The sequence below is a fragment of the Mus pahari genome, chromosome 6, assembly GCF_900095145.1.
Source record: "Mus pahari chromosome 6, PAHARI_EIJ_v1.1, whole genome shotgun sequence".
Taxonomy (NCBI): domain Eukaryota; kingdom Metazoa; phylum Chordata; class Mammalia; order Rodentia; family Muridae; genus Mus; species Mus pahari.
The window spans coordinates 71,827,473-71,849,962 of record NC_034595.1 but is presented as its reverse complement, the minus strand read 5'-3'; the positions used below and the strand labels follow the sequence as shown (position 1 = coordinate 71,849,962).

Here is a 22,490-nt window from a genome sequence, read left to right as displayed (position 1 = left end):
TTTCCTGGTCCCTTTGCAACAAGTTCTATAGAGCCCTTGGTCACTGAGCTATGCAGGGAACCACTGTCCTTTGACCCACAGGAGCTGTAGGCAGGGCAGATGGGGGCAAGAACCCTCTATGCCTCCTGATTGGCTGTTCTACATATACAGCTGCCCGGTTCTTTCCGTCCCTGTGACTGGCACTGCTATTGTCCCCATTCTGCTGACAGGACAAGGAGGTAAACCAAGTCATGCAGCCGGTCTGTTGCAGAGCTGGGATTTGAACCCACATATGTGAGACCCCCAAGCTCCAAGTGCTCCTCACATGCATGAGCAGAGAGCCTGGGGTGTTTTCAGTGGCCAAGGGAAACACCGATGAAAATAAGGACATCATGGCGACTTTTTCTTTAAGCTGAATGCGGTCCATTTCGGAGACTGTCATGAAGTCTGAGATTATGTGCTTTCTTTTGTGAAGTGATGAGGCGGGGATTTTTAAAAATGTCCTTACTTTGGCAAAATAAAAAGTTGAAAACCTTATGCAGTCCCTAAAGTACTTATGGAAATTCAACCGAAACATGAAATCCCCAGGAGCTGGGGTCCTGTCCTGGCTCCAGACCAATAGGGCCGGAGGAGTTGGAGGAGACCTGGCAGCTGGAAGGATTCTTGGGGGACAGAGGAGCCTCAGGTCCTGTCCCCTCTCACCCTGGACTGTTTCTCAAAACTGGCCTGAGGGGTTGGGCTAGTCCAAATCAGGAGCACTGGACCGACCAGGAATTTCCAAGCCAGGGAAGCTCCTGCCTTTGCTTCCTGATAATGTCAGGCAAGTCCGTTCTCACCAAGTCTCTGCCCACCCTAGAACTCCAGGTTCATCCTGCCCACCTCTTGGGCCATCTGCTAATGGAAGTTTTGGTGAATTAGGAAGTGTTCTGAAGAACAGGGCAGTATGTTGGTTTTCTTATTTTTATCTTCCCATCATAGGCTCCCACTTTCCTGGAGCCCTGGAGCCCTCACCTGTGTCTCTCTTGCTGACTCTAGTTTGAGCCCTGACATTTAGCCATGGAGGAGCAGATTGGCCCTGTAAGAACAGGTTAGCCAGAGTGGCAATTCCTTTCTTGGGAAGCCCTGGACCAAAGCTCAGAGATGCACCAGACTGAGGTCCTAAGAACACTCAGAGCCCTCACTTAGTAACAAGATCTTCACCCGATCTGTAACCAGAATTGTGCTAACTGGTTTCCACACAGTACTTCATGAATCCCCACCAAGATCCCTATAAGGTAGATAAGTCATTGTGCCTGTTGTTCAGAAATGGAAGCTGCAGCTTGCTGGTTAAGCACAAGCCCTTGTCATTGACAAGAGGAAGTGGCAGGAAGGAGTGTCTGGAGAACTAGAATTTTCTAGATTCAGTCCAGACAGTGTCTAGAGAGTCCGGGTGCTCAGGGAGCCTGTGCTGTAGTATCTGGGTGGGAGCCTTGTGTCAGGCTTGCAGTGGGAAAGGAGGCTTGCCTGCTGGGTGGTAACCAGCAGCACCTCCCTTCCCGAGGCTCCTCCCCCATCCCAGCTCTCAGTAACAGTAAAGATAATAATAGCGAGTGTTTATTGAGTGCTTACCAAAAGCCAGACAGACGCTGCTCTGGGAACTTGCCTTTCCACAGCCCTATGATATGAATCCTGCCAGTGGGCCTGTTTTTCCGATGAGGCTGAGGCCCAAGTTAGTTAAGTCTCATGCTTGGATGGTAGTAGCTGGGCCAAGACCCAAACCCTGGAGTCCAGCTTTGGAGGCTGCAGCCTTGTGAGCCTTCCTTATCCTCAGCACCTGTTGCTCAGGGAGACCATCCTAAACAGCACTTCAACCATCAAGTTCAAGACACTGCTCCCACCTCGTGGTCCTACTACATGGGACTCATTCCTTGCCCTTTGTTCTTCTGCTCTCATTCAGGAAACTTCACTGGCAGTCACTGGAGGTGCACCCTAAATGGGAAACTGAGGACAGAGCAGTGAGTCAGGACCCCAAGCCCTGCTCCCTAGGGGTGAGGGTGGGGGGGACATGGACGGGTTTCTCCACTGCATGATAAGTCTTTAGGCACCACAGATCTTGTGGGATCCTAGCAGAGAGTGGTCAAGTGTAGTCCCAACCCAAGCTGGTTGAGCAGCACTGGCTTCCTGGAGAAGGCAATGGAAGTGACTGAGTGTGGGTGTGACAGCAGGTTTCTGTTAGAAATGCCTTTCTGGGACTGAGCGGGACCTCGATGGAGGATGGACTCTGAAAGGAACTCCAGGATGCCGTCCCAATCGGCCTGTTCTTTCTCTGCTTACCCCAAGATCCACATCCCAGAACACCCTTCCACGGCTTCTCCTAACTCTGCCCTGGGCCTGGCTGTCCCAACCTGGCCTGAAGCCCTGGGAACTTTGCCTGTAGGGAAAGCTCCAGGCATGTATGCAAACTGCCCTGGGAGAGGCAGCAAGCAGAACTGGGGTTGTACTTGGAAGCAGGGAGAGTGAAAACAGGTCCAAAGGCTGGTTGGAAAGGGCCAGAGGGGTTGGGATTGGGGTCTGCGGGTGTCCCCAGAGTAGTGATCCTGAACAGTCCCATGAGATTGTGCAAGGATTGATGGGGACAATGTTAAGTTCTGGAGAAAGAGGCAAGGCCCAGTTCCTCTCTCTCTCCTGTTGTACAGCTCAACAGGGTTTAGAAGTCATCAGTCTCATAAGCCTTCTCCCCCCATAATACCCAACCCTGCCACGCTATTGATGAAGAGGCCAAGGCTCTGAACTGGGCAGAGACTAACCGTAAATCAGCAGCTGAGCCCAGAGCACAGCTTGGTCTTAGGGAGCTGTCACACCCTCTGAGCCTTGCCATTGTGCTGGGAAGGCACTCCCCTCTCCCACGTGCTGGTCCACAGAGTACTTTACAGCACACCTGGCCCAGCATAGACGTTACTTATTGTGTGTTCAAATAATCTCCCTGAATCCTTGTGACAGAAGTCCTCATGGTAGTACCTACTGGAGAAAATGTTACTCATGCCATTTCATACTGAGCCTGGGAAAGAAATGTAGCTCAATGGTAGAACATTTGCTTAGGGTCCTGTATTTGGTTCTCAGTACTGAAAAAAAAAAAAAAAGTGTGTGTGTGTGTGTGTGTGTGTGTGTGTGTGTGTGTCTGTCTGTCTGTCTGTCTGTCTGTCTGTGGTGATAGCCTGGTCAATAAAGTGAGTATCACCCAAGCATGAAGATCCAAGTTTGATCCCCCAGCACGTGGGTTAAAAGCCCCTGTCAGTACAATTTTATAATCCCAGCATTGCAGAGGCAGAACCCTGAGACTTCCTGCAGGCCTTGCCCAATCAGTGGACCCTAGACCCCAGTGAGAGACCTTGTATAAAAAATGAGGCGGATGGCTCCAGAGGCTCTAGCCTCTCTAGACCCGCCCTCCCCTTCACCCCAAATGCTGTAGAGTGCACCTCTATTCACCCCAAGTACTTCAGCATCTCCCTACCCAAGACCTACTGCTCAAAGACTGGAAGGGTGGAGAGCATGAGACAGGCAGGGAGGGTCCCAACAGAGAGCTAGGCGTGACTCTGAGGCTGACCTTTACACATAAGCACATACATGTGTGCATGCCCATGTATCTACCTGGGATGGGCACATTGCCCCAGTTTTGAGCACAAATTAGCTGTTGTCCCAGGCAAGACCCATCAGACTGCTGAGCAGAGTGTCCTCTCTCTCTCTCTCTCTCTCTCTCTCTCTCTCTCCCTCTCTCTCTCATGTTTGTGTGTGTGTGTGTGTGTGTGTGTGTGTGTGTGTGTGTGTACAAGTGTTAGGCTGGGCTGACCTGCTGGCTGGAACTCAGTGTCAACCCCACGCCCAGCCCAGCCTTGATGCAGCTGCTGCCCCATGGGAAGGGCCTTCCCACTTGCCCTCCCGCATCAATGGTCTTTCCCTTGGTCTGTGTGCCTGCCAGGGCGTGATCAAGAGGGCACCTGCCAGCCCTCCCCAGGATGGGTTTGGCCATCTAATGCTCTCACATGACAGGCATGGGATGAATTGTGGGGCTGGGGAAAGGGATTTGCACGCTCCTAATCTGGGGGCTGTAGCCCTCCCCCTGTCTTGGCTAGGGCCGTGGGAGAGGTTTGTCTCTGCCCTGTGCCCAGTGGCCCCAGCTAGATGCTGGCACACACCCAGATCTCTGCCCATCGTCCTCTCTGTCCTTCTCATGCTCCCCACCCTTCCAGTCTTTGAGCAGAAGTGGGCCTTGGATGGAGAAATGCTGGTGTACTGGGGGTGTATAGAGGTGCACTCTGCAGCATTTGGATACAGAGGAGGCCAGCAATGGCAGAGAGGTTTAAGGCCTATGTCAAACAGATGATCCCTTGGTTGGGGTGTAAAGTTAGAGTGTTTGGGGCTAATCCTGGGCCACCCCTTCCTGGAGAAATTTGGCTACAAGTCAGGGAGGCAAATGTGTGGGTTGCCCCCCCCTCGCTGAGCAGTAAACACAGCAGTCGCCTGGGAGATGGGCCCAAACATCCCAGCCCCCCACTGTTATTTATACCAGGACTCCCTTGCTTCTCTGGAGCCTGGTCTGGCTCTTGAATCCATCCCTGAGCTGGGCAATCAGAGTTGAAGTCCATGTCAAGGTCCCAGGGGCAAGCTCACTCTTGCCCCATACACACTGTTGATGGCTTCTTGTTCAGGCAGTCCTGGATCTTGTCAATCAGAAACGTGCTCCCAGGGCTGTGTCAACCTTCGAGGCGTGAGTGCTGGGATGTGCCCTGGGTTTGGTATGCCTGTTGTGTTGCTATGGTTCCCCTGGACTTTACTCCCTGATGCCTTCAACAGGGGAAGGCCTAGATGAGAGCTTTCCAGCCCATTTGAAGTAGTAGACCAGGTTCTCCAATAGGACCCTGACTCAGATCAAAGCAGGGCTGGTTTGGGCGGAGGTCAGGGCAGAGACTAGGATCCTGTCCACTCTTCCTATGTAACCCTGAATACAGACTTGAAACCTGCATGTGGTTCTCCTTCCAGGCAATCAGGAAACCAGGGACTGCTAATTCACAGTGAGCAAAAGCAGAGGCTGATGGGATAGGCCCAGTAGGGGACGAGAACAGGCTACACCATGGGCCTGGCTGTCCCACCCTGACAAATTCTACCACAAGATCCAAGAGTCCCAGAATTGAAATTCAACCTTGGTTGTCCAGATCATTATGAAGGCAGACGTGCCAGGAAGAACAGAACTCATTTTATTTAACAGCTTGTTAACTTGATTTAAACTTTTAAATATTTAGACTTCCCATATGTGGGTCTCCATTTGAACTCTTTCCCTGCCCTGCCAGCGTCAGAGGTGTTTTGGTATTGGCCCTCCCTCCCTCTGCCCAGGCTTCTCGAAGTAACCCCAAGGATTCTCTGGAATCCTCAGGCTTCACGAGGCTGGCAACATCCCAAGTCACCAGGGTTCAAGCCCTTGGCATCCACTTGGACCAGCCTGGTGGACTTGAAGGATCATGACTGGGCTGCTTTAGAAAATAAACGTCAGTGGAGCAGGGCAGAGGGAGGGACAGCTGGACACGGCACAGACTAGACAGAGAGGACAGTGACAAAGGTTTCTGAGGGTGCCCAGCTGGGCTTGGAACACTAGGGGCTGGAGGGGTGCTTCTTCCCAAAGTTGAACAGGGATGCTTGTGGGTGCAGAGGGCATCCAAGCATGAGAGAGAGCATAGAAATCAGTGTGGGAAGTGGATGGAGGCTGTGAGACTGACATGGGACCCACTCACACTGGATTCCAAGTTGACTGGGTGTGGGGCCAGACCTGACTCCTAAGAGGTCATGAAGAACCAAATAGAGAGACCAGGCTGAGTCCTAGGCTGGCCAGGAGTGGAGAGGGACAGGAGGTAGATTATCTTTATTCTGCCTCCTGAGAATGCTGTCTCACTTCTCTGTCTTCCTCTAACTGTTCCCCACTCCTGCTATGCCATTTGCCCTGGGTTTCTGTAACACTCATCCTAACTCCCTGCTCCCTTTACAGAGGAGCCACTAGAGGCTTTCGCAGGCTTACTGGCCTGCACATTCATTCATTTATTCATTCACTCACTCAATAGGTATTCATTGGGAACCTACATTGTGCCAGTCTTGTCCTGGGTGTTGAAGAGAGATCGTGAAAAAGTTGAAGTTTCTTTTTTTCACTACAGGGGTAGGAGGGCTAAAACCTGTCTCTAGTGTTCATCCCCTGTGCCTAGGTGCCAGGGAACAGAGAATCTATCTATTACCCTTCATACACTGGGCAACAAGGATATTCATGATGCGGGCCTGGCGCCACCCCTCTTTGTAGGAGGAGCCCAGGTCTTCCCACTCACTTAGTCTTTTCAGCCCCTTACCAGGATCTTCCTGACCTCCGGGGTCTCCAAGAAGGCCCCGAGGAGGATGATCAGCACTTTTGGATATGGTGGGAGGAAGAGGGGTATCTAGGACTCAATACTACCGCATCACTGACAACACAGATAATAGCTGCTATACAAAGGTTTCTCTGTGAGCCAGACTCCTTTATCTATTTGGCAGGTGCTTATTTTCTCTCCATTTTCCAGATGAGGAGGACATCGAGTCTTGGCAAGCTGAAATGACTTGCTTGAGGTCACACGTGAAACTCCCTGACACTAGGAGCCTTTAAGGACGGTGCTATGAGGTGCTGCCTGGCACCTGCTGCCCTGCCTGGGCACTCAGCCTGTGAGTGGAAACCTAGCCCTAGCGCGCTCTCCACTCTCCCCCCTTCGTCCTCGCAGGGGCTGGCATCATCCCGATCCTGAGCACTGGGTCCTGCGACCCTGGCCAGAGCAGCACTGGGAAGGCTACAACAGGCCAAGATTCCGTCGTTCCTCCCCTCTTCCCTTGCTCTGTCGGCCTTCGTGGGTGGGCGATCGGTGGCCTGTCCGGGTGTCGAATGCACTCTCTCCGCCCCTGGCCTCGGTGACGCGGCAGCACCTTCACACTTTCCGCTTGGCCCGCTGCTCGCCTTTCAGGCCGCAACGTTTTCAATTGTTAATTTGGAAACGAAAAATAAGCCGGCCGGGCGGGGAGGCCGCGGGGAGGTAACAGGAGCCGCTGCTCCTGGAGTTTGCAGAGGCAAAGCCCCGCCCCATACTGCCCGCCCACAAACCACGCCCCTTCCACTATGCCCCGCCCAGGCCGGGCTCTGGGGTCTGGTGGCTCGCACCTTAGAGCGGGTAGAATTCCTTGTGGTAAAAAGCTGGCCTGGGCCGAAGGCTGCGCAACGGAGGGGTCCCTAGGAGCTTCCCCTAAGAACATTTTCCTCTCCTGAGGAGACCGCCTGGTGTCAGCCTTCTGTGTCCCTAGATGAACCCAAGCTTTGCTCAGGCTTCATGCCAGAAGACCCCTTCCTCCAGGTTGCAGCATCCGGGATCACTGGTCCTGTTAGAGAGAGAGAGAAACTGAGCCCTAGAGAAGGGCAGATGATGTTCTTTAGGTCCTACAGCCAACGCAGAGCTGAATTTAAGCTTTTTCTGGCCGGGATAAGAGCAGGGTCTATCAGAAGAAGACAGGGCAGCAGAACCAGAGGTGTACGTTGTTGTCCCCTTTCTCTCTGATCTGCAGGGCCCTGGGGCTAATGAAGTTTTGTTTGATCTATTCTGACTCCTCCTTGATGCCATTATTCAGAAATGGGAGAGTTCTAGAGGCAGAGGATTCTGCGTGCAAATAAAGTAAAACAAACAAACAAATGAACAAACAAAAAACAAAAAACCTTTTCTGGATGACTCCAGGACACTCACTGACTTCCTAGAGAACAAGCAACGGCAGCTTTAGAAGCTGTCCAGAGTCTCACTTCCTGTCCCGGAAGCCAGAGTAGCCAGCTGGACCAGCCAAAAATAAGGCTCTTGGGCCTGGCTCCTACAGAGGGATACACTGACCGCTGGCCAAGAAAGGGTAGAGAACCTGCCTATCTAGGTCCTGGTGCTGCTTTTGCCCCTGTGCTATGCCCTCTGGTGCCCCCAATTCTTACACTTCTTAGAACCAACAGGCAGGATTTTGTCTTTTGGAGGACTCTGGTTTGCTGGAATTATTGGCTGGACAGCCCTCCCTAAACAAGCTGAAGAAACAGAGGGAGTGTCTGCAGATAACCTTCCGGCTCCCACCTTGAGTGGGGCTATGGAACACCCCAGCTCCCAGCTTGAGCTCACAAGTCTCTTCCAGCTTGCAGGGTTCATTAGCTTCAGCCAGGGCGGGTTCTGGTTTTGGGGTTTCTAAGGGGGCACTCAGCTGCTCCAGGTGTGGCCTGCCAGTTTGCATACTGCTTTGCTTATTCAGACCCACAAACCTCACTCTGGGTGGGGTCCTCAGTGGCTGAGTCAGCAGAATCCCCAGGCCGGGATCAGGGTTGGCACCTGAGCTCCCCAGGGGGCCCTGCCCTCCCCCAAAGCTCCTGTTCCACCCTGTCAGCTCTTGCCAGTTTGCTCGCTCTGGCTCTGGGATCTGAAAGTACTGAAAACCAAGTGGCTGGGACTAAACTTCCCCCTCCTCCTCAGCACAAGTCTGCTGATTAAGAGAACAGAAGGCTCCTTAGAGGTGACCCTGACCCCTCTCAGGCTCAAGTAGCTGGGAACTGGTAACTCCTCGAACGCAGGGCTACCCAGGTCACATGCAGGAAGGGCCAAAGCCGATTCCATCCTGGTCCTTTGGCTGTTTCAAAGACATGGGAGGTGGGGGGAGAGCAGGTTCTGATTCTTACTTCTGCAGGCAAACAAAAGAATGTCGTCACCCTCGTCACCCTCAGGACTGAGAAGTTCAGGGCCAGGCCCAGTACTGAGTGTGATCTAGTGTATGAGCACAGGTAGGCAGGCCTCCTTCTCGGACTCAGTTTCCCCATCTAGAAATGAGAAGATTGGTAGATTTTAAAGGGATCTTTAGTGCCAGAAATTAGCCCGGATCTAATCCCGACATCTCTTGAACAAGTCACAGGAGTCTCCTGCTAGGATTGTACCATCATCTTCCCAGCTCAAGGTGAAGCTAATGTTCCTCTTCTTGTGGTGTACCCCACTTCCCCGGTCCATGCTACTCCTGCTCACATCCTGTGTGTCTCCCGGGAGTGAAGGACCACATCCTCAGCTACCTCATGTCCACTTCCACCTCCTTCCCGCTCCTGCTTATCCCATGTCTTCCCTGAGCATTTGGAACACAGCAGGCCCCCCCGCCCTCTGGCTCAGGCCTTCTGCACTGGCTTCCCCTCTGTTCAGATGCTTGCATGGTTCTCTACTTCTCCCACTATGCTCAGATGCCACCTCCCATGGCCTGCCCACTCACACACTGGGTCTCTGTGTCCTTTTTGTCTCTTAGTTTTTCTCCGTCATCATTTGATGATTCATTTATCATCTCCTTCTACTGAGAACGTAAACTCGCTGAAGTCGGGGCTATTGTGTGACTTTGTGCTTGGCTGGTGAACTCTGGTAAATGGTCACTGAATGAATAAATGAATGAATGAATGAATGAATGGTGAGTGAATAAATACTTTGTGGTTCTGGGCTGTCATTCATTTTCCTCCCAATCTTTCCTGCTTCAGGGAGTGTTGAGGTAAATGGAGTCAGGCTTGCCAATGCGCTTAGGGAAGAGGGATTCCCCCCCCCTCAGGAAACTCACCCAGTATCTGTTTGAGTCAGGCACAGGACACGCACAGTAAAAAGGACAGACCTCTGGAGCTGTGGTGGCAGTTGTTACAACAGAGCTTTTCATTCCACCATGGAAGTTAGCAAAGAGATGGGGTCAAGGGAATATGAGGTGCATCCCACCTAACCAGCCAGATTAGGGGGACACACACATGCAAAGACAGAACACACATGGTGTGGAGAACAAGCAAAGCCCTGGGTGCTACGGTGGTACAGCAGAGAATGCTAACAGAATGCCCTGTGCCAGGACCTTCCTTGCCACCACACTTGAACCGGAATCACAAGTCAGTGGATTTCACATTAAAGAAACAAAAGCGAAGCAGCGGAGATCTTGGTGCAAAAGTAAAATCTTGTGTGAAGCCTAGCAGTGAAGCTGAGCCAAAGGAATACACATCGAACTGTTTAGTGGGGCCAAGGGAGAGTTTCTTCTGGCCATCTTGCATATGTTTCTCAAATCTGGGCAACTTGCATTCCGGTCCTTAGTTCCCCTTCACTAGGCCGTAGCAGCTAGCTATTAGAGAAGTTGGTGTTGCCCTGCTAGCCCCACTGATAGACAGCCATTTCCTGCTTGTTCCATCACCAGCTTGGGTTGACATATCGTGCAACTCCCTTCAGTGCTGCAGAAGGCAGTCTGACTGGTAGGAGCAGAGAGAGCAAGCGGAGGTTTGGAGGCTGACCCAACTGAGAAAAGATGAGGCTATCCATTAAATTATTAGCTGATTTTCTGTTACTATAACAATATACTCGAGGCTAGGTGCTTCATTAAAAAAAGGGGGGGCTGTGTTTAGCTCATAATTCTGGAAGTTTAAGGGAGTGGTAATAGCATTAGCTCAGGTCTAGTGAAGGCCCTCATGGATGATTAATGGGTAATAATATCACAATCTTGTGTGTGTGTGTGTGTGTGTGTGTGTGTGTGTGTGATCACATGGTAGGATAGGAAGCCAAAGACAGTTCAAGGAGATTTATGCTAATGCCTCTGAGGTCACACCCTCAATGATCTAGCAACCTCCCATCAGGCTCCACCTCATATTATTGCCAAACTGGAGATCAAGCTTCGCACCATGAACCCTTTGGGGATGACCACATGTAAACCACAGCACTCAAGTGCCTTGTTCAGTAGACACCGTTTTCCATGCCATGTGTATAAGGGGATCTGGCTCAAGAAAGACTGGCAGAGGAGGGGAGAACAGTAAGAAAAGGGGATGTTACAGAGTCTCTATAGCCAGGAGCACCTCTGGGATTCATGAACTAGAGAAGGGGAGGTGAGTTTCAGGGCCATCAGCACTGCTCTCTGTACATCTCTCCCTTACCTCCCTGGTTCATGGTTCCCCGTGGAGAGAGAAGCTGATGGGGGCTGGTGAGATGGTTCTGTGAGTAGGGGTGCTTGCTGCACAAACGTGAGGACCCGAGCTTGGATCAGCACCCGTGCAGAAAAGTGGGCAAGGCCATATGTGCCTGTGACCCCAGTTCTGGGGATGGGGCAGAAATGGGAGGGACTCTAGGGGCCTGCTGGCAGCCTGCCTAGCTGAGAGATGGTGAGCTCTAGAGTCAGTGAGAGACCCTGTTTCAAGGGATTAAGGTGGAGAGTGACATCGTAGGACATTTGAAATGAACTTTGACCTATGCGCATGCGGATCTGAGTGGGCACATGTATACCCTCCCACAAACACCCTGAAAAACAAGAATCCTGTCAGCTCTGCCCAAGTACACACACACACACACACACACACACACACACACACACACACACACACCGTTTTGATTTTTGGAGACAAAGTCTCATGTGCTTCAAACTAGCTTTGGACTGGTTGTATAGCTGGCCTTGAGTTCCAGATCCCTCCTGCTTCAACCTCTTAAGTCCTGGATTAAAGCATGTGCCACCATGCCCAGCTGGTGGACCCTTCTTGGTACAAACTCCAGCCAGGAAGGGGCATGGAATCATCCTGGGCCCTTCCATGAGGTGCCCTGCTGGGCTGAGAGGGTTCCAGTGGCTAGGGGTGGGTCAGCCCACAGCGAGCAATTCCAGTTTCTAATGGAGCCAGCTCAAGGGGTCAAGTTTTTGCAACGTGTTCAGCTAAAGGGAATGTGTTTTCTAATTGGTCCTCCAATAGGAGACTTTTTTTTTTTTTTCATAGTTTGCACTATGTGCTGGCAGCTGCTGTCTCTCCAGGGACATCCTTGGAGAAAGTAGAACTGAGCTAAGTCTCTCCCTCCCACTGCCCTGCTGGACAGTCATAAAGCTGAAGGAACCTTAGCCATTATTGGATTGTCTCTCCTTCGTGTTACAGGCAGGGAAACTAAGGCTCCTTTAAGACCTCATCCCCTCCCTGAGCCCCACTATGGACCTCTGGCCCAGAGATGCAGCCTTGCCAGCAGCAGTCTTGTGTGGGGCCCGGGGTCACGTGTTCTTACTCCCTCTGCCATATTTAGAATCGCTGGATCAGGGGAAACTCTCCTCCCAGCCCTTGAGGATTCTTGGAAAGAGCCTCCCTCTGAGGCCCGCTTAATGCCACCCCCCCCATCAGCACCCCAACCCACAAGAAAAAGTAAGTTCCCTCTCTCTTTAGAGGACTGTGAGACCCTCTAGGCTTTTCTGCACCCCACCCCCATCTCCTTGTCAGGATGTGCCTGTCAAGTCTAACTCACATCCTTTCTTCTGCATCAGCTCTGGTTTGGGGCTCAAGACATACCTTTCAGTAGGCAGGATACAGGGGTCATGACCTCTGCCCTTTAGGAATCTTGGCTGAGTCATGACATGCTGCCACCAGGGTCTCCCAGCTGAGGGAAACAGAGCAGTCCTGCTTTGGGGGTCCTAGTCTGGAGAGCAAAGGAGTCACATATCAGGGAGCCAGCTGGCTATTAGGCAGGTCCCAGGCACTGACTGGCTGGAGGCAGGACCTTGGGTGGATGGAAGGATGAAGGATGGAAGGATGGAAGGAGATCCGGGAGGAGAGAGGGCAAAGAGCCTGGGTCTGAGGTGAGGGAAGCATTCCCTCACTCCACCCACATAGGCTGTGTCCTCACTGGACAATCAAACCTGAAAAAAAAAAACAAAACAGAACAAAACAAAACAAAACAAAAAACAAAAACAGAGAAACCAAACTGCCTCTTCAGCTCTGATAAAATCCCACCTCCTCTGAGTTCCTGGGTGCCCATGCCCTCTCCTGACCCAGCCTGGTCCAACTGAACTACCTCCTACCTTTCTCCCCTTCTCCCTGTCAGCCTGGGCATCCATCCTTAGCTTGCTCCATGGTCCAGGCTTCGGCTCCCTGTTCTGGCTCCTCCCACCCCTGCTCTCTCACTTGAGAGAGATTCCAGTGTCTGTCTTTCTCCAGCTCCCCTGGCCTTTCTCCTTTGCAGTCCTGGCTTACTGGATCCACTCCTACCGTAGGTGCTCTCTTTCCAACCGGGCCAGCTCAGGTCATTCTCTGCCTGTGAGGCTGCTCCAGCCTAGGGACCAACATGTCACCAAATCTAATAGGCATTGTCAGGGCGTATATACTACTGTCCCCTCCCCTCCTCCCCTCTTTTTGTTATTTTAAGATTTATTTATTTTATTTTATGTATATGAGATTGGTTGTGAGCCATCATGTGGTTGCTGGAATTTGAACTCAGGACCTTCAGAAGAGCAGTCAGTGTTCTTAACCGCTGAGCCATCTCTCCAGTCCCCTCCCACCCCCCTTCTTGCTATCATCCACACTTGCTTCTATTGACTTCTGTGCCTCTCTTCTGTTTCCTCTCCGTCTCCCCGGATGTGCTCTTTTGGTCTGGACAGAGGGCTTCTCCCTTCACACTGCTGGGGTGACGCTGGGTCCTCCTCTAACTTCACTGCAGTTCTCATGTGTTACTGGTCAGTTTCACCAGCCCAGTGTACTTGCCCAAAATGGAGTGGTCATTCATCCTCATTGTCCCTAAGTTCCGCTTGCTATGATGCTGCCAGTCCATTCTCTTCTCTCTGTTCTCTGTTGCTGCTTTACTGGTCCAGGTCTCCATCATTTCCCAGATGAGTTATCCTGGAGCTCCTAGTCAGTGTCTGACCTGCATGTCAGACCTGTCCCATGGTCTGATCCTGAAACACAAGTGGGACATTGACATTTCCGTTCTCTGAACTCCCCAATGGCTCCCATTGCCTTTAAGATCACGTTCAAGTATCAGAGGGGGCTCTCATGGATCTGATCCTCTCTGTGTTCCCCACTGGGTCAAGAACCTTCTGAGGCCGGGCGTGGTGGTGCACGCCTTTAATCCCAGCACTCGGGAGGCAGAGGCAGGCGGATTTCTGAGTTAGAGGCCAGCCTGGTCTACAAAGTGAGTTCCAGGACAGCCAGGGCTACACAGAGAAACCCTGTCTCGCAAAANCCAAAAAAAAAAAAAAAAAAAAAAAAAGAACCTTCTGGGCTGGCTTCCCACAGACATCCACATCTTTGCATATCCTGCTTCTTCTGTCTGGGGCACCCCTGGCCCTGTCTGGTTACCTCTCCACTTTAGTTGAGCTGACATCTTTTTTGAAGCAGCCCTCAACCTCCTTAGGGCAGTCACCAGCTTTCCCACTGTGTCTCCACTGTTACACTTGCCATGTCTTGGGATCTGGATTCTTTATTAAATTCAACTGACCGTATATGAGATTAGTGTTCTTGAGGTTCAGAGAAATTAGAGGCAATCTCTTTTCTTCCTACTGTGAGATGCCCTGCACCCTCTGAACACACCCCTTCTGGGCACATTTCCAGGGTACCTAGACCTGAGCTGATCTTCTCCCTTCCCATCCTACTACTGAAGAGTCACCAGGCTGATGAGAATCTTCAGTGATGAGACCATTCAGGGTCCCCTACCTTTGTGTTGTGGTCTGGCAGGGAACTTGAAGCCCAGAGAAATTCCAGGTGGTCTTGGGTTCAGGTTTTGTATTGTGACTTTGGGAAAGCTAACATCCCCCCTCCCTTGTTTTTAAATAACAGCTTGGTTGAAAAGTAAGTCCTATTCCATAGCATAACTCCTGTTAATGTGTGTACTTCTGGACTCACAGACCGGCATAGCTTGTCACCTCACTTGTGTGCTCGGGAGACCGTGGTAGGGATTGGGGTGGTTTTGTGGAGAATGTGCGTTTGAAAGATTTTTGTGTTGTGTTGTACCAATGGGAAGCCCTGGGCCACCTGGAGCAGTTGTGCTTGCAATTTGGGATTGCACAGACGAGTGGTGAAGCTGCTGTTGGCATAGCACCTCCCTCCCTGACAGCCCCCAGTCCTGGCCATTTCTGGTAGTGATCTGAGGGAGTGGGGAGACAGCAAGAGTTGTCATTGTTTTAAAGGTGCTGATTTGGTGCCAAATGTGGAAGCTCGTGCCTGTAATCCTAGCACTTAGGAGGTTGAGGGAGGGGAATCTGAGTTCTAGGTTAGCCCGGATACACAGTGAGACCCTGTCAAAAGTAAAAACAAACAAAACCCTGCATTGGTTAGTAACTGAGCTCCATTGCCACCTTGAACTTACTGAATCAGACATTGTCAAGGAAGTACCCAGAAGGTCATCCTTGAGTATCTGAGTTTTGCTTCCGTCACATGGCTGCTGGGATTACAGGCATGTGCTACCATTGACAAGTCTTCCAGAGGTTCTGACATCCTCTGTAATTTGATAGCTGTGGATCTAAGCAAGTATCTACCCTTTCCTCTCTAATCTTCCTGAATGGGTAGAGGGATAGTTGCAATGGGGGAGGGTATACAGGACAGGAAAGACTGCTATAGACCTCCTGGCTAGCCTACACACTGCCCCTATCTGCCACACCTCTAACTCCTGGTTGGCCAAGGGAGTACACAGGCCCACTTGGCCAAGATGGGGTGCATAAAGATGTAGCAGAAGGAGCTTCTAGTCTGGTGCTCTGCTAAGGAGATCACAAAAGGCCCAGGTCAGCCAGCCCCAGAATACCACCGAGCTGGAGAAACTGAGGCCCCAGAGGGTCGGAGACAATCCTTGAGCAATTCTATCAGTCCTTTGATGAAGTCACAAGCCAGTGAGGCAGACACACCCAGACTTCCTCCGTCTCCTAAGCTGTAAACATCTGAGCTTGTGTTTCTCCGAGAGCATCTTTGTGTGATGACTTCAGCCAAAGCAACCTTGAGGCCAGAGGCTGGAGAGGTTCTAGCTCCAGCTCTGCCACTGAGTGGGATCTGAAGCAAATGTGTCAGTCCTGGGTCTCATTTCTTCATCTTGAAGATAGGAATAATTATTCAGGTGCCAGGAACTGGCTGTTGCTCATCATCAGAGCTAATAGATCGAATTTGTCAGTTGGTTCAAGATGGGCCCTTTGGTTTAGGGGCAGGGTGTTTTGATGGTTTTCTCAGTGCCATGAAATCAGTCAGTCGGGAAAAGGGAAGGTTGGTGTATGAGGCCACTGATCTAGAGAAAGGATGCCTGGGAAGGGCCTCATCAAAGAAGTGGTGTGTGAGCAGGTGCCCAGGTAAGTAAGGGAGCAACCAACCAAGCAAAGCAGCGAAGCCTGTAGGTGGAGATACTTCCATGAGCTACTGGCAGACTCAGGAAGTGCAGAGTGAGCAGTGAGTGAGCAGAGAGGATTAGATGCAGGGGTGGGCAGGCAGGTGGGGTGGGAGCTGGGAGGGGGTAGCAGATGGTGGGGCTTGGCCAGGAGGAGGGAGCTGGTCTGATCCATGCTGACAGACGGTCAAGCCAACTGAACTTGCTACCGAGCTGGAGGTGGTGAATAGAAGAGGACAGAATCACAGCTGGCTCAGATGGCTGGGCTTAGTACCCAGCTACCATCGCTGAGCTACCAGGGAAAGGAGATCTTGTGGCACACTGGGATTCTAGCTTAGGACATGTTTGGTTCCAGGGGCCACCAGATAGCCAAGAAGAAACTTTGAGCTGAAGGTAGATATATGAGCTGGGCTCCCAGGAAAGCCTGCCACAGTTTCACACCCACTAGGCAAAGAGGCGAATACAGTAAGGGCTGGGGGCAGGACTGAACAGGATACTTTTTTTTTTTTCTTCATGTTTGTGGTTTTCAGAAAACTGCATTTAAAAATATGTTAGCGGTGCTGGACACAGTAGCTTACACCTTACTAGTCCAGAGACAGGAGGATCACAAGTTTGAGCCTAAGCAGTCCAGGGAAGTCCTATATAAACAAACACACACACACACACCACACAATATTAATTTTTTTTTTTTTTGGTTTTTCGAGACAGGGTTTCTCTGTATAGCTCTGGCTGTCCTGGAACTCACTCTGTAGACCAGACTGGCCTTGAACTCAGAAATCCGCCTGCCTCTGCCTCCCGAGTGCTGGGATTAAAGGCCTGCGCCACCAGGCCCGGCTCCAATATTAATTATTTTAATTTTAATATTAATAAATATTAATAACTAGTGATAGTGGGAACCAGTGGGATATCTCAGTGGGTACAAGTACTTGTTGTCAAGCCTGGCACACACACACACACACACACACACACACACACACACACACACTATATATATATATATATATATATATATATATATATATATATATAATTATTTAAACAAGTTGGAGACAGTGTTGCGTGCCTATAGCCCCATCCACTTGAGAGGTGCAATGGAAGGATCTCTTTAGTTTAGGCATTTGAGACTCGCCTGTTAATATAGCAAAGAACCCGTCTCAAAAAAGGTGGGGGGATGGGACTGCAAAGATGGCTCAGTGGTTAAGGGCTCTGCTGTTTAAGAAGACCCACATTCTGTCCATCCCAACATCCACATGGTGACTGATGGACTGTCTGTAATTTCAGTTCCAGAGGAACCAACATCCTCTTCTGCCCTCCTCTGCTACTGTATGTACATGGTGCGCAGACATACTTGCAAGCAAGATACACATACTACTCAAGTAGAGACCCCAAATTCACTTTCCACCACTTACATAAGGCAACTCACAACCACATATAAGTCATGTTCCAGGGGGCCTAGCACCCTCTTCTGGCAGCCACATGCATCTGCACTCATGTGCACATACTCTGTCACCCCACATATGTAAGACTACAAATAAAAAAAAAATCTTTTAAAATGTTAGAGACTTGTCTTAGTCACTGTTCTACTGCTGTGAAGAGGCACCATGACCAAGGCAACTCTTATAAGAGAGCACTTAACTGGGGGGTTGCCTACAGTTTCAAAGGTTAATCCATCCTTATCACGGAGAGGGGCACGGCAGCATGCAAGCAGGTATGCAGGCATGGTGCTAGAGAACTAGCTGAGCACTAAATCCTGATCCACAGGCAGTAGGCACAGAGTGGAGTTGGGAGGGGGGAGGCAAGGAGGGGGAGGGAGATAAATGGACTAAGTAGGATTGGAAGTATCCTGGGCTTTTAAAACTCAAAGGCCACCTCTAGTGACACACCTCCTCCAACAAGGCCACCCCTCCTAATCCTTCCAAAACAGTTTTGTCTACTGGGAACCAAGCACTATGGGGGCCAACCTCATTCAAGCCACCACAAGTGGCATGGAGCAGAATAACTAAGCCCTTGCCTAGAAAGCCCTGGGTTTGATCTCCAGCACTGTCAAACAAATAAACAAATGAAGGTACATTAGCTTGTTATTATCTAAGCAATCCATATTCATTCTAAAGCAGAATCTTAGGAAGCACAGATAAAACCAAACAAACTAGACACAAAAGCTAAATTCCTTCCTTCTTGCCTGCATAAAGGGCATCTCCTCCTAAACATCAGGATCACATGACACTTGAGGTTTCGCAATCAGCTCTTTTCACTCGAGTCTCTTGTGGATAGTTGATACCTGTGTAACTGTTGAAGTGGCAAGAAAAAAAAATAAAGGAAAAGAATTGCAGAAGTGCTTATCAGAAAGTCATGTATACCCACCATTGCCTGAGGTCTTGGGCATCTGAAAAAGGCAATACCAACACTGTGTGGGCTGCAGCCCCCATTCCAGGTAGCCTCCGGCTGTTGGTTCTGTACTTAGTGACTGAATCTGAGGACTGTGGGGCCCACATTTCCCTCTGCGCTTGCCTCCTGTCTCTGCTGACTCAGCTCTGGCCTGGAACTGGCCACAGAGGCCTCCGTCATTCATCTGAAACCCTTTACCGGCAGCTGCTTCTTGCCTCCTTGATCCAGGGGCATTTCCTGTGATGCAGTCTCAGACGGTGACCTCCAAGGAGATGTAAGTGGGCCAAGGCACAGCCAAACCCTACTCTCAGCTGTCCATCAGCTCTTACAGAGAAGGAGGCTGGCCAGAAGAGGCCAGTGATTTTCCTAGGTGTACACACACACACACACACACACACACACACACACACACCACAAGATGTGCACACATTCTTGAACCTAAATAAAGATAAGTAGAAAGAGACTTGGGCTGGGCATGGTGTTGCACACTTGTAATCCTAGAACTTGTGAGGCAGAGACTGGAGGCTAGAGTTCAAGGCTAGCCTGGGCTACACAATAAGACCCTGCTTCAAAAAATTAACAAAAGAAAGAACAACCCCTGGGGCACATACAAGAAAGCAGGCTCCAGCAAGGGAGTTTGAAGAGGGAGCCATGAGTAGACTCAGAGGTTCTGGGGAACATGTAGAGTTTGTACAGGGCTGAGAAGGGTGCGAGGCTCAATGAATCTCAGCAGTAAAGCTCTGAGAACACACGGGAAGACTGGTGGGTAAGTGCGCAGTGATACATTTCCAGGGAAGAAGCTAGCCCCTTCTGGTGTTTTCTGGGTTGGTTGGTGCTTAGCACACCTTGTTCCAAAGAGTCCACACTCCCCTCGGCATGTCTGTAGCTCTCCTGTGTGTATACACCCCTCAAGGCACCTGTATAAGGCCTCCCCATCCCACCCCCACCCCCGATGCTGGGGAGTTGAGACTCCTGGCTTCGACCTCCCTTCAGTCCTGGAAATACACAACAACCTTAAGTGAAGCCCATTTCCTGCTGTGGGCCATTGTTTCTTCATGTGTAACTGACAAGGAAAGTGTTGGATGAGTTAGGTTCTAGCATTCCTTTCCTAAAGGGTTTGGGAGCTTCCCTCTGCCCACAGGGTAGTTTCAGGCCTTAGTTTCCAGCTCCTCGCTGCCTGTTCCCACTTTCCTTTTCCTTTACCCCTTGTGTTGCTCCTTCCCTGCCTACCCTGTCCCCCTTTTTTTATTTATGGGGTGGTGGTGGTGGTAGTGGTAGTGGTGTGTGTGTGTCTGTGTGTGTATGTGTGTGTGTGTGTGTATGTGTGTGTATGTGCTTGAGTGCACGTGTGCATGTGTGTGGTGGTCACTGGTGTGAGTGTCTGTACTTGTGGAGGCTAGAGGAGGACAATTGTGTCCGATGATATTGCTGTCTGCCTTATTGCCCTGAGACAGGGTCCTCCAATGGTCCCACCGAATGGACCGGCTGACCCATGAGCTTCTGCGAGCTGCCTGTCTCTGATCCCAGTACTAGGGTTATAGACTCATGTGGTGGTGCCCAGCCTTTTTACATTCGGGTTTGGGATTCAGATGCAAGGCCTTAAGCTTGTACTGTGAATGCTCTGACTGCTGAGCCGCCCCCCCCCCCAGCCCTTCTCTTCTGTAGCTGACTCATTATGAATTCCATAGAAACATGGAGACAGAGCAGCTGTCCCTATTCTTCAGTTGAGGCCACAGCTTCTGAGCTCTGCTGGAACACTTCCTAGGGACCTTAAAATGGAACCCGGGGCCAAGGCGAGTGGGTGGCTGAGCCTGGGGAAACACCGAGTCTCTATGTTCTCTTGCCAGCCCAGAAAAGCTGGGAGGCCTCCTCCTCACTGAGCTTCAGTCACACCAAGGTCCTCTGGAGAGGGCTTGGGAGGTGTCAGCTCAGCATCCCTCAGTCATGCCCTCCCTTCTTCCATCTAACCCTCCCGGTCACTCTCCAATTGCAGATTTTTGCTAGTCTTCAGCTGCCTGGTGCTGTCTGTGCTGTCCACCATCCAGGAGCACCAGGAACTTGCCAACGAGTGTCTCCTTATCTTGGTGAGTGCAGGGAATCCCCCATAGATGTTCCTTCAAGGGAGAACAGCATATGTGTAGGCTCCAAGCTGCACCAGAACTGAAACAAACCTCACCAGCAGAAGGCCTTCCCCCAACCGAGAGCCATGCTCAATGTCACTGAACCAGGGCTAAGAGTCTAGAATGGCAAGGAGGCTGAGGGCGGGGAGAGGGGAAAAAAATCCAGCATCTTACGAAGCTACATGCTTGTGTATGAGGACAAACCTGGGCTTCTGTTCTTCCTAGAGGACAAAGAGAGGGTAACCTCCCTACTGGAACACTCTCAAAGCTTTCCAGGTATAAGAGGGACCTAACCAGGAGTTGGTGTTCCTAACTCAGGATTGGGCTCTGATCTGGGTCCTGGTTCCCCACAGGAATTCGTGATGATTGTGGTCTTTGGCTTGGAGTATATAATCCGCGTCTGGTCGGCCGGATGCTGTTGTCGCTACAGAGGATGGCAGGGCCGCTTCCGCTTCGCCAGGAAACCCTTCTGTGTCATCGGTATAAAGCCTTCCCTACTCTGCCCCACTCCAAATCTCAAGGAGGCATTTTGATCCCAGCCTTGACCCCGACTCTGGTTTCTCATGAATTTTAGTGGCTCCTCCCTGCACCCCACCCACTTAATGTCCCCGGAGTTCCAGACCCCAGGTCTTGACACGGGGTGGGCTGGTAACTTCGACACCCTGCCCTGCAGACTTCATCGTGTTCGTGGCCTCCGTGGCAGTGATAGCTGCTGGCACACAGGGCAACATCTTTGCTACATCCGCGTTGCGCAGCATGCGCTTCCTGCAGATCCTGCGCATGGTGCGTATGGATCGCCGCGGTGGCACCTGGAAGCTGTTGGGATCGGTGGTCTATGCGCACAGTAAGGTGAGGCTGGAGAAAGGTGAGAGGAGACTACACTAGGCAGTGATGGGGGGAGGGTTAGTGGGTGCGAGGCATACAGTGGGGCAAGTACAGTTGGGGTGTGACGGGGGGCGTGGTTTGTCTGAAGTATGGGGCTGTAGCTTAGCAGGGGTGAGGCCTAATAGAAACTGCAGGAGGGTCTGATGTTAGGGGTCGAGGTGTCTGGAGCCAGCAGGGGCGGGGCTCAGACAAGGCCTGAGAGGTAGGGCTTAAGGGTCACATCTGGAAGCCCTTAGGTTAGGAGAGGACTGCTCCCAATGGAGTGGGGAACTGGATGGGTGAGGCTGGAAAGGAACCAACGGAGCTCCTGGGTTGAAGCCTGAAAGATGGAGCAAGAATGGCAGAGCACAGTGGGCACGGAGAAAAAGGGCTGAGCTGCCATGATTAAGGGCAAGCCGGGGCGTCTGGCTTTTGGGGTTTCAGAGAAGGCTTGGCAGGGGCTCCTTCCTTGAAGAAAGGGGCGACTGGAGAAGTGTGTGTAGCCTTATCCCCTGATGGGTAGGTGCTCCTTCCCCTCCCCCCAGGAGCTGATCACCGCCTGGTACATCGGGTTCCTGGTGCTCATCTTTGCCTCTTTCCTGGTCTACCTGGCAGAGAAGGATGCCAACTCTGACTTCTCCTCCTATGCCGACTCACTCTGGTGGGGGACGGTGCGTGGTCTGTGCAGGGCTGCCCTTCCCCCTAGGAGCATCCCTGGACACTTCCCAGGTTCTGTCCTCTTAGGATGCCACACTCAGGGTTGGCCTGTCCTTGTCTCTTCACACTAAGGCTGTGTGGCTCCTGTGACCAGTGCCCATGCTTGTCCTACCCACTGTGAGGGACCTGTCTGTGCCCCCATTCTCCATCCCTACAGCCCTTCCTTGACTAGTGTGAGAACGGAATCCACCTGAGAAGTCCTTGAGACCAATCCCTATGGTTGTAGAGGAAGCCCTTGTCTTGTGACTAGTGTTCCGCTTGCTTTTGCTGTACCTTCAAGTCCTTGTGTCAG

At 51.3% G+C, this 22,490-nt stretch overlaps 1 protein-coding gene across 1 annotated transcript in view; it reads left to right on the top strand.

The window, feature by feature from the left end:
- Kcnq4 (potassium voltage-gated channel subfamily Q member 4) overlaps positions 1–22,490 on the top strand; it is a 50,903-nt gene that overhangs the window by 9,390 nt on the left and 19,023 nt on the right. Inside the window, exons 2-5 of the mRNA XM_021199776.2 lie at positions 20,491–20,581; positions 20,971–21,097; positions 21,291–21,466; positions 22,027–22,152. Coding sequence (XP_021055435.1) covers positions 20,491–20,581; positions 20,971–21,097; positions 21,291–21,466; positions 22,027–22,152 — 520 coding nt within the window. The remainder of the gene's footprint in view (positions 1–20,490; positions 20,582–20,970; positions 21,098–21,290; positions 21,467–22,026; positions 22,153–22,490) is intronic.